This window comes from Aplidium turbinatum, chromosome 1, assembly GCF_918807975.1.
Source record: "Aplidium turbinatum chromosome 1, kaAplTurb1.1, whole genome shotgun sequence".
In the NCBI taxonomy this organism is placed as follows: Eukaryota; Metazoa; Chordata; class Ascidiacea; order Aplousobranchia; family Polyclinidae; genus Aplidium; species Aplidium turbinatum.
The window spans coordinates 41,211,809-41,223,779 of NC_137472.1; the positions used below are offsets into that span (position 1 = coordinate 41,211,809).

Sequence of the window (11,971 nt, forward strand, 5' to 3'; positions counted from 1 at the left end):
GACCACGGCTGACCTGTTGCAAGGTCACCAGACGATTTGATGCGGATTTATAACTAATCCAATTAATGCTGAAAATTGAATGAGGCTGGTCACCAGGCATGAAATTAAATAATATTTTTTTACTCAAATCTTGGACATCTTCTGATTTTAACTCAAACCTTAGACATTATTTTGGAAAACAGTGTACTCTATTAAGCCAAAGATCAGCAACCTGTATGGATTTTTGTCAAAAATAAATCAGCATATTATGTATGTTGCTTTGTTTGTTTATTGTACCGGTATTGTTTTTTGCATAATGCCCATTCAATCCAAGTACTTTGTTGTTGTAGGCTATCACATATTGGTCTTCATTGGAAACTAACTACAATATGGTATTTACTACATTTTTTTTTATTTTTAGCACATTAAACAAGATCTCATTACCTTGTCAGAAGATATGAAAGAAATGTTTCAGAATGTTAACTTGATGTTTGATAGATTCAGTTGCAGTGTTGTGGAAAAGATAAGAAATGAACAAGAATACAAGCAGTGTAATGAAGGTTGCTGATTTTTCTATTGGACTGTATATAATTGATTTTTGGTATTCAGATTGCTAATGAATTGTATTATATAGTGTGGAGATCATTTCATAATGGAGAATATGTCATTATATATTGTTTACTAGTTGCTTTTGAACTTTTATTTTTGCTTTTAAATATGAATGATATCGTCTGCTCAATATTTTGAACAAAGGGGTCTGCTACTATTCGGCGAGTCCGATTCGGCGAGTCCGATTCGACTAGTCCGATTCGGCGAGTTCCCTATTCGGCGAGAGCCCTTTTCGGCGAGTGCCCTATTCGGCGAGGTTTTGAAATTTTTGAAAGGAAATTATCGGGTACCGTAGCCTAATTATAATTGCCGTTTTTACATCGTTTTAACGTCGCTAAACGTTGAAATCGTGCAGAAAGGAATAAAAAGAAAATGTTTGAACCATTAAATTAAAATTCGTCATGTCAGTTCAGTTGTTTTTATTTCTGACCATCATATGAAAAACAATACACGTCAACATAGCAAAGGTAGAAGCGACAAAACGTGAACGTTAAAACGTGCTTGAATTCGTCATGTCAGTTCAGTTGTTTTTCTTTCTGATCATGATATCAAAAACAATACGTCAACATAGCAAAGGTGTAGAAAAGGTAGAAGCGACAAAACGCGAACGTTAAAACGTGCTTGTGACCGAAGTAAGTTATTGAGTTGAAAGAAATTTGGCACGATCGCAACACTTTCAGAAAAATTTAAGATATGAAGGAAAAATAAAACAAAGAAAATGTTACAAAAAAAAAAAAAATAGATCATGTTTATGTCTATAAGTTAGTACTTTTGAATAGTTAAAATAATTAGTTTGGACCAACAAATGTGTGGCCTACAGCTTGGATTGAAAGGAAATTATCGGGTACCGTAGCCTAGTTATCCTGACCAGCAAAAAATTGTTCCAAGAACACAGTTCATTTTTACATTGTAGTAACAGAATGAAAAGGCTAAACAAATGTGTGGCCTATTGTGTTAACGTCGCTAAACGTTGAAATCGTGTAGAAAAAGGAGCTTTTGCTGACTAGGATACTTTGAAACTGAGAAACATTCACAGAAGCCCTACGATTTGTTCCAAGAACCCATTTAGCATAACATTTCATTTGTACATTGATTCAACGTCTGAATACATTATCTTAAAAATGCAACGTATCGTAGGGCTTCTGTGAATGTTTCTCAGTTTCAACGTATCCTAGTCAGCAAAAGCACCCTTTTCTACACGATTTCAACGTTTAGCGACGTTAAAACGATAGGCCACACATGTGGTTAGCCTTTTCATTCTGTTACTACAATGTAAAAATGAACTGTTAGGCTAACTGGGTTCTTGGAACAAATTTTTTGCTGGTCGGTATAACTAGGCTACGGTAGCCTACCCGATAATTTCCTTTCAATCTAAGCTGTAGGAGTGGAGGTCACACATTTGTTGATCCAAACTAATCATTTTAACCATAGGCGCCTAAGCCGTGGGGGCCAGGCCCCCACGCATATTTCCGCGTGGGAGCAACTTTTTATGCGGCATTGATACATAAAACAATAGATGAACTAGCGATCGGCAGCAGGAAAACATTTTTAAATACAAACCACAACAGCTTCGCAGTAAATAATCACTAGAACGAGTAGCGATGCTACAATCCCACCCCAGACAAAAAAATCTGTCATTTTTACGTTGATTTAACGTCTGCAGACGTTAAATCAATGTAAAAATGACTGATTTTGCTGCCTGTGACATAGCAAAAATCTACCATTTTGCGTCGATTCAATGTCATCAGATGTTGAATGCACCCAAAAACAACATAATTTGCTACGTTGACGCAGCGTGCGTTTAACTTAATGCGCTTGCAAACAGTCTCCTGTCGCTTTCGAAAGTCGAAACCTCTGCAGAGAATTGTCGCGGCAGTGAATCGGTTGCTGTGAAAATGAACTTGAAGTCTCGGCCCGAGGTTACCACTAACCAACGTAACAAGGGCTGGTACAAACCGCATTGCGCACAGTCGCACAAGCGGCATAATCAACGCAACAATGGACTCACGCAAACTGCATGGCGCACACACGTCCGTTGCCATGGAAACCCGATCAAAGGCGGGGAATATGCGCATCTTTTGTTTCATCTGCAACACGAAAACGGGCGTATTACAGCGAATTGAAACTTGAAAGCTGGTCAGCCATAAGTTGCGATATTGTAGTGAAAAGGGAGCAATGTCAAGTCGAAAACTTAATCAAACGTCTCTCTGTAACTATTTTTCAAGGGCTGTTTACGGATGTCAGCAACTTTTAAATTTATTAAAGGTGACGTGCTGTTGAATTGATGTAAACATGAATGATTTTACTTTCAACAGGTATATTTTCAAGCATATGATCAAGTTAGTATTTTCATTCCATTTACAGTATACCTTTTAGTAAACCTTTTCGTCTCTTGTTTCATGCTAATAAATCTAGTTCGTTGCTAAACTTTATGTTACGCTTAGCTTAAAGAGTCGCAGTCCATCAACCGCTAGCCAACGCAGACGCATAGCATGTGTTTTGGTCGAGCTTTGTTTATAATAATTAACGGTAGGTCGAACGTAGCGATAACTCCGAGTGTGGCAATAAAAGCAATCCTAGTGTGACGACATAATTACATCATCCATCTGCGTGACATTTCGCTGAATTTACGTTGCTGCTGATGAAACACGCTTTCGCCCCCACGGCCAAAAAAATAGTTAGGCGCCTATGATTTTAACTATTCAAAAGTACTAACTTATAGACATAAACATTATTTTTTTGTAACATTTTCTTTGTTTTATTTTTCCTTCATATCTTAAATTTTTTTGAAGGTGATGCAACCTTGCTAAATTTCTTTCAACTCAATAACTTACTTCGGTCACAAGCACGTTTTAATGTTCGCGTTTTGTCGCTTCTACCTTTTTCTACACCTTTGCTATTTTGACGTGAATTGTCGCTTCTACCTTTGCTATGTTGACGTGTATTGTTTTTCATATGATGGTCAAAAATAAAAACAACTGAACTGACATGACGAATTTTAATTTAATAGTTCAAACATTTTATTTTTATTCCTTTCTGCACGATTTCAACGTTTAGCGACGTTAAAACGATGTAAAAACGGCAATTGCAATTAGGCTACGGTACCCGATAATTTCCTTTTAAAAATTTCAAAAACTCGCCGAATAGGGCACTCGCCGAAAAGGGCTCTCGCCGAATAGGGAACTCGCCGAATCGGACTAGTCGAATCGGACTCGCCGAATCGGACTCGCCGAAACGGGCCATTCCGGAACAAAGAGGGCCTGCTACAGAAACACTGACTAAAAAGAAAAACCTTCAGTTACAATTAGGGCAATATTTTCCGTTTTTATTAAACTTTTAGCAACTAATTTTGATGTAATTATGCATGTATGACTAATATATGTGTATTTTTTTTGTTGTTCTGCTGGTTCTGCAATCAACGTTTCACCCAAAATAATTTTGGCATATATAATAAACTAATGTCAAAATGATATGATGATACAGCGATTATTTAGCATAATAATGGTTCAAATCAACGACAAAGTGACAATGCAAACATATATATTTGTTTAGTTTGCTGCTTCTGCAAAGTTTTGTCACCTTTTCTTGTTCATTGATGTGCTGATATATAATATCATGTTAGTGTTGCAGATAAAACAATGTTACCTAATTTTACAAGTGCTTTAGACCAGAGGTGGGCAAACTTTTTATCACGAAGGCCGCATTCAGAATGTAAATTTGTTCGAGGGCCGCACTATGGTATAATTAAGGTTATACGCTAAAACACAAAATCTAAACTAGTCAAGAAACAGTTTTATTTAATTTTAAAATGTCCAAAGAAATGGAGATTTTTTTATTACATAAAAAATATATATGCAAAACGTTTGTCTCCATTATTTATTTGAAAACAACCCACAATCTCACATGTATCATTAATGAGATTTATGCAGTTGGTCAGGGTTATTAACTAACTTGACAAAATTAGAGATGAAGTTGGTTGTGCTGATTCTTAAAACAGAATAGAGATTTGAATCTGCAGCAGTGACCTGTTTTTAGATTTGCTGATTTTCATAACTGAGAAAGTCTGCTCGCAAATGTATGTTGATGCAAATATCACAAACAACTTTCTTGCAAAATCTTGAGGTTTTTAAAATTTTCAGCTTGGTAGTCTTGCTAAACAACTAGCTGCTAATCTAAAATTGCACCTTGCTAGAAGCACTGAGTCAACAGAATACATCTTTGTGCGAATTAGAAAAACTGTCACAATCATCGCTCCTCTCTCTACCAAAAGTCTTGGCCTTGGTCCAGGATTAAAACGAAAGTCTCCTCTCCGGGAAACACACTAGAATGCTATAAAATTACTATAATTTATCTTTATCAAGATGAAATGTGTGAAGAAAAAGTTTAATTAAGTCATTGTAGTAATTAAAATTTTCAAGCAATTTTATTATTATTATTTTTTATAATTGCTTCAGGCTTTCGTGGGCCGCACAGAAAGTTGTCTCGGGCCGCATGCGGCCCGCGGGCCGTAGTTGGTCCACCTCTGCTTTAGACTGTTAATTAATAATTAGAACCATGTTTTGAAAATTTGGTTATTATTCTTATTAACTCTGTTACTCGAGGCTGTGCATTTCTCACACTAAAATAGATATTTTAAATGAAGTGTGTATTGTGAATATTATGACACTAAATTCTATGCTATAAAAATGTGGTACAATATAACATTCCACTCTTTAATTTTAATGTTGCAGACGGGACTTAATGATGCAAAGGTTGATTTAAGTGATATATTGTTCAACACTCAATACATTTGCAGAGCTTAATTCCACACTGTTTGACTTGCAAGAATCGTTGAAATCTGTTCAAGATCTTCACTTAAAAGAAAAAGAGCGACGCAAGGAATTGCACAATCTTCTTGTTCAAATGCGAGGAAATATAAGAGTCCACTGCAGAGTTCGACCTATGTTGGATTTTGATATGAATGGTTCTAGTCTTGATGATATTTTCTCAACAAAATCGGATGATGAATGCCGAGATCACAATAGTGTGTCATTTGAAAAGTGAGTCACCAGAGTTCAGTATTGCGATGCAAGTTTTAGAAATCATGAACTGAAATTTAAACACAGACTTGCCAAAAATGTATGCCAGTCATTGATTTCCCAACATTCCTGATGCGATTGCCTTAACGCATAAATGAAATCAAAGCATCTTTTTATGTCAAAGTTTAATAATTAATATGTAAAAGAATGCAACCCGATAATAAATGCTTTGTGCGGTCTGCTACTATTCGGAGAAATCCCAATTCGGAAACAGCCTTTTTCGGAGAAAGCCTCTTTGGGAAATTTTAAAGTTTCACGGCGGCATCTGTTTATTCAAAGGAATTAGCTTTTTAGAGATTAATTAAATAAAGTCTCAGCGAAAAAATAAAACAGATGTCAAGCGACGTTTCGTAATTAAGAATAGTTGTTAAATAAAGTCTCAGCGAAAATGTCTCAACTAAAGTTGCTAGATATTGCTATAACCTATATTATACCGCAAGATATTAGCTAATTTACATCTACCTCACTGAAAGTGAAACAATAACTTTATCGTTTGCATAGGTATGGGAAGGTAAATACAAAAACCGCTCACCCAAATGATCCCTACAAATTCTCTTAAATAAACAGAACCCGTCGCTTGATTTAAGAAATCGCTTATCAGTTTTCTCCGAAAAAGGATGTCTCCGAATTGGGGTTTCTCCGCATCGGATTCTCCAAAACGGGCCATTCCGTGCCTCGTATGCTTGCCTACACATTGAAGGGATACAAGTTCTCCTTTGTTGTTGTTTGTCACTAACGTTCGTAATGCAAAAAGCGTGTTCACTGCAATATCTGCTTTTCCACAATGAGATTCACTGCTTCTTCGTTGGAGCGTCATGCCACCATCGTCTATATTTACCATTCCATGCTGTTATTTCTTATTGTTTACCCGGGCTACACTGAGGGCAGAAATTTGACTACTGAAGGCTCACTCTTTGGTCCCATCATTCAGCACACTTTTTGCTTCATTTGGTTTATATACCCTTGTTTGTTATGAGCTGCTCATGTATAATATGGCAACATATTTAATGCAAACAAAATCTAGGATTGTACGTGTAAGAAATTCTATTTCAGAGAGGCAGCTTGTGAGGAAGTTGTCCGCACAGTAAATGATGAGGTTGTATCTGTGAACATGCCATCGAAAAAGCAAAACAAACTTTTTGAATTTGAAAAGGTCTACTCTGCTCAAGGTAAGATTCGTGTAATTTTAGCGCAATATTACTTTACATTAGCCAGTAGGAATTGAATAGTCGATTGATTATGTTGCTTTTGTGACTGAACAGATGACCAGACCAGGGTGTTTCATGAAATTCAGCCACTTATCACTTCGTTCTTGGACGGTTATAATGTGTGCGTGATGGCGTATGGACAAACTGGGAGTGGAAAATCTCATTCAATGCTTGGAACCAATGCACAGCCTGGCATAGCGCCGAGGGCGGCTGAAGAACTCTTTCGGTATTTCATTTAAAACAAGATCACGTTTGATTCTTGTCAAAATGTCTAATTTGCACATGCAAAGTTGTTATAATTCAGTAAAGCAGCAGATTGTTTCAGTCAACGACTGCACCCAATGTGGCATGGGAGACAAAACAGTTGCGTGACGTGGGAGACAAAAACTAAAACTCTGTTGTACTTAGACATCTATTTTCCATTTTCTGCTTGAATACTACTGACTCACTGTACAATGACCTTTTTACATTATCAGGTTGATCCAAGAAAGGGGAAGCAATGTGTCATTGGAAGTGTCAGTGGCCGAAGTCTACAATAATGATATTTTTGATCTTTTGTCTGACGAACCCAAACGGGAAAAGCACTGCATCGTTACATCAGGAGAAGGCGGTAAAGACGTTCCTACTCTCAACTACATGTAAATATGTATAATATGTTTTACTTATTTTTTATTGTAAAAAGTAGGCTATCTATTTTACCGTAATATTTGATGCGGTAAAGTATCCGATACCTTCGAAAAGAACTGCCAGTGATGTTTGAGAAAACTATTTCCTGCAATAGATTATATGTATATTCGTTATTTACAGTGATATGTATTTTTATTCGTTTTTCAGCAAAGTGGATAATGCTTCGGAAATAGAGAATTTGATTGAGCATGGGTTGAACCATCGAGCACAGATTGCCACCAAAGTTCATGAGCATTCTAGTCGTTCTCATTTGATTGTCAGCATAACTGCAACCTTTCAAGAAACTTTTGAACATCAACTGCAATCTTCTACCAGTTGCCATTCTGAACCAAACACGCCGCGGAAAAAGCATCAAGTACCATCATTGGTTCAAGGAGAACTTGGTATTTTGTTTTGAACTTTTTTATCACTTCAGCGATTACGTCATTGAATAACAAACTACATGTATAGAAGGAATGCTCTTATCATGCAACATAAATCTTCCTATTCACAGTAGAACTAAAATGAATACCGAAAACTGCTAATAGGCTGCATGTTCACTGAACCTTTTTCTTTTTCCAGAAACTTTGAAATCGGCTTCAAAGCGCAAAGTTAGGCGACAGCTTCCGCAACCCCATCCACCGAGTATTTCGCATTTTATCAGTAGCCCAATAACCGCGAGCAGCCATTCCGTGCCGTCTTCACCGATCTTTGTGCCAGCGGTTCACACATTCAAAACGAAGCTTCAGCTTGTGGATCTTGCTGGCAGTGAATGCGTCGGTAATGCAAACTTGAAATTATTTGCTGTTTTCTGTTCATCGTTTTATCAACTCTAAGTATTAGCGTTTGTTAAATGCAGCTGATTGCAAAGTGTTTAAAATTTAAAGAAAATGAAGGTTGTACCAACAATCATTTATAGGATTGGCCTATTGTCTGCAGTTCAAATGTCTTTGGAGACATTACCTTTTAAAAAAATAAAAAAGAGTCAATAAGTCATGTAATTTAAACTTTGTACTTGAAGCTGTACTTTGTACTTGAAAGGTTACTGATATATTTTTTTACTCGTTTAAAATTTATTTGAACTGCTGTACAGGTTTATCAGGAGCAAAGGGTACAGCACTGAGAGAAAGTTCTTACATCAACCGCTCCCTATCGGCTCTTGCAGACGTTTTAAGTGCTCTATCCGAAAACAGATCTCACGTGCCTTATAGAAACTCTCGTCTCACTCATCTGTTGCAAGATTCTATTGGTGGAGAAGCAAAAATGCTGGTTTTGCTTTGCGTCTCTCCAGGAAAAAAGTAATTGTTTGTAAGGCTTAATTGTTGTGTATTTTGTTTTGGCAACCAACAAACAAAACTTTAGTGTTTCAATTAGCATTTCTTCTCGGCATTGATTTTCACTCAGTAACATTTGCACCAGCAGTGACAATTTAAAAACTATTCTTTAGCTTACGCATTTTAATTTCTGCAAGTTGATCGCAAACTTAGAGCTTATAAAATTTGTTATATTAAACCAAAGTTCAAGAATATTTCATAAATGCGGTGTCTGGTAGGAAATTAATCGCTTGACTTGATGTATGTTGGAAATACTGTATGTGGTGATCGATGATAAATATGAAATTTTCGAAGTCAATGCATTGATGTGATTTTTATGGTCAACTTGTTTATGTTTCAGATTTATCACTGAAACTCTGCAGTGTCTTGGATTTGGGAACCGAGCCAGACAAGTGCAAAGAGGGCAGACGAAGAGAAGAGGTTTTGTATCACACCATCGTGCTGAATCTCCGGGAAAGCCATTGTCTCCGCGACAAAGTCGCTCTGTCGTGGTTAGAAGGGTTTTCAATTAGAATACTAGTGTTCACTCTTTTACAATGTCTGAGATATGAGTGTTCAATTTTACTTGATTCGGTATCGGTTTATTCCAAGTTGAAAAATCAAAAGATGTGTTATGAGTTATTTGAGTTTCAATTCTGTTCGTAAGCACCAGGTGACTGCACCGCCACTATCTCAACAATTGCTACACCTGCAATCGAACAGTGTAATTTTAAAAGTGTCCAAGTCACAAAATAACCTTTTGCTAAAAACGACTTCGAATACTGAGATTGCTACTGAAGTCCTGATTGCTCGCTTCGCCTACTGAAGATTCTTAAAAATTCCATAATGATGTTTTTCTATTTCAAAACCTATTACCTATACTACCTTTTTGACATTTTGCTCTGCGATCTGTTCTTCAGTGGGCTATAATCTACGCAAGAAGAAAATGACGATAATTTTATTGAGTAGATTGTTAATAACAGCATGTAGATATGCCACAAAATAGTAGTTGTTGCTTTGTGGACAGCGGTTGTCAGTAAAAAGTAAATTTTTCTGAATTTTACTGGCAAGCCTACATTGTAGCCTGATGGTTCAGGCATGAAATGACCCTATTAAATTATTTAGCTGCAAAATGTTCAGCATACAGGCAGGCTACATTGCTGCACAATCTTTCACGTGGATACAAGGTTATGTGGCCATAACCGACTCTTGTAATATTTGTTTGACACACGAGTTAAGTGTTGTGGCAAATTCTTGGTAAAACCCATGGCTATAACTGCAATGTCACACAGTTGTCAACTAGCACTTTGATATTTTTTGATACTTCATTTAAGTGCACATGAAGTTCGTGTATTAACTTTTGCTGTTTGTTTTTTCCTTCATCTTGTGAAAATCCATCTGCCGTTATCTCTTGGTGTTTCTCACATGTGTACACTTGTACAGTTGAACACTGCATCAAAATGGGGCAAAAATCAAAATGGGCCGATTGAAAAAAAATAGTTATTTTCATTTTTTTGTAAAATCTGTTCCTTTAAATTTAAATCGTTTTATTGTTTTTATGCTTAAACTTACAAAAAAAAACTTTTGTATAAAAAAGAAAGATGTGCAATTAGCAAGAAATTTATTTGCATTTAAAAATGTTGTTTAAGTGTTCAAATGATCTGCACCCATAGAGACGATTCGTCCATATGGTTGGGACCTTCCGGACATGACAATTGTTTTTATGAAATAATAAAAAGCGGCACTGATAAGGAAGAAAATGAGTATTTACACAAAATTGTTCTAATTTTTAACCATTGTCGAACACATGCACGACTTTTATACGGGGATTACAGGCCATGAGAATGCGCAGCTTTAAATTTGACTGAATGCCGATCTGTTAGTAGCAAAAATCGATAATATAAGTTGATAGTTTGAATATTAAATGTAGTCTATGATCTATCTTTGGTCTATTTTGAGTTGTGGACGGGTTGCTGGTCGCGACCTTAATGTTTGCTTGGGTATTCCAGCGCATAGAGTGGGGGAAAGTGGGTAGAATTTGCAATGTAATAATTAGGCTGGCGCAAAATCTCAAAAAAAAAATTTTTTTCTTTTAAATTTTTCGTCAGTTTGGAATATTGTTCCTTTTGGTAAATGTATCTCCTACACCAAATTTCACAAAAAAATATTAACGTTTGACCCTGAATTTTTTCAAAATATCGAGTTTTCGCTTATCCCTGAAACTGCTCACTCGCTATCTTCTAATGCACTCTAGCATCTTAATGGACACAATAAGAGGCAGTAACACAAACTTGTAGCAAGCAAAGTGGTTTAATTAGTAACTTCATGAACACTGACACGTGTATTACTCTCAAAATGTCAAATTCTACCACATTTCAGACATGATTTTCTTTGTGCACCCTTCACGTAGTAAATATCTACTGCTTTCAGTTTCTTGAATCATTTGACGATGTTTATCGATTTTCATAGGCCAACAAAACTTTTTTTTATATAAAGGCAGGACATGTGAGAGTCATTTTAAGGTATTTCGAGGCCCATGATTCTGAAAATGCACTAATTTTTCTCGAATTGGCTTTAGTTTTTGAGTTACAGCAAAAATATTTTTTTCGCAATTTTGAGCCCCTCTCGATTTAACGTCGTGTCGTTTACTACATAGACAAACCTGGAAGTAATCCCAGGCACATTTCTGAGTTGTATAAACGCTATTTGGAACCAATCACGTTGATTACAACCCAAACAAACAGCTATTTAACGTTTACTGGCCTAGTAACAATCAAAATATGATGTGAAGTAAGCCTGAGGATACAAGATGTAGAATATATAACTTGTGTTTTGCATTAATATATTTGTTGACTTCAACAGTCTCAGACTTACTAAGTAAGCTACTAAGTACAAATAAAATGCATACATTGTTTTGCTTACCGTAACAAACTAGACAAATAAGCAAAACAAAGCTATCGATGAACAAACGCAACTCTTGGCCTACTAAGCAACACCCATCAAGGTACGAATGCCATTTATATAATTACAGAGTACAAAGTTATGTTCTTCAGTAAAGTAGCTGCTTAGAATTTTATCCTTGCTGCGGAAGAACGTAATCTTGGCCTTGGAGTCAAGA

The 11,971-nt window shown here is 36.3% G+C and overlaps 1 protein-coding gene across 1 annotated transcript; it reads left to right on the top strand.

The window, feature by feature from the left end:
- Positions 1-436: 436 nt before the first annotated feature.
- Positions 437-9,386, top strand: LOC145765856 (kinesin-like protein KIF25). Its single transcript, XM_082577551.1, has 10 exons — positions 437-539; positions 5,384-5,557; positions 5,918-5,933; positions 6,720-6,835; positions 6,929-7,100; positions 7,351-7,512; positions 7,709-7,875; positions 8,123-8,320; positions 8,634-8,838; positions 9,215-9,386. The coding sequence occupies exons 1-10, from the start codon at positions 437-439 to the stop codon at positions 9,384-9,386; spliced, it is 1,485 nt and encodes a 494-aa protein (XP_082433677.1).
- The last annotated feature ends 2,585 nt before the right edge of the window (positions 9,387-11,971 follow it).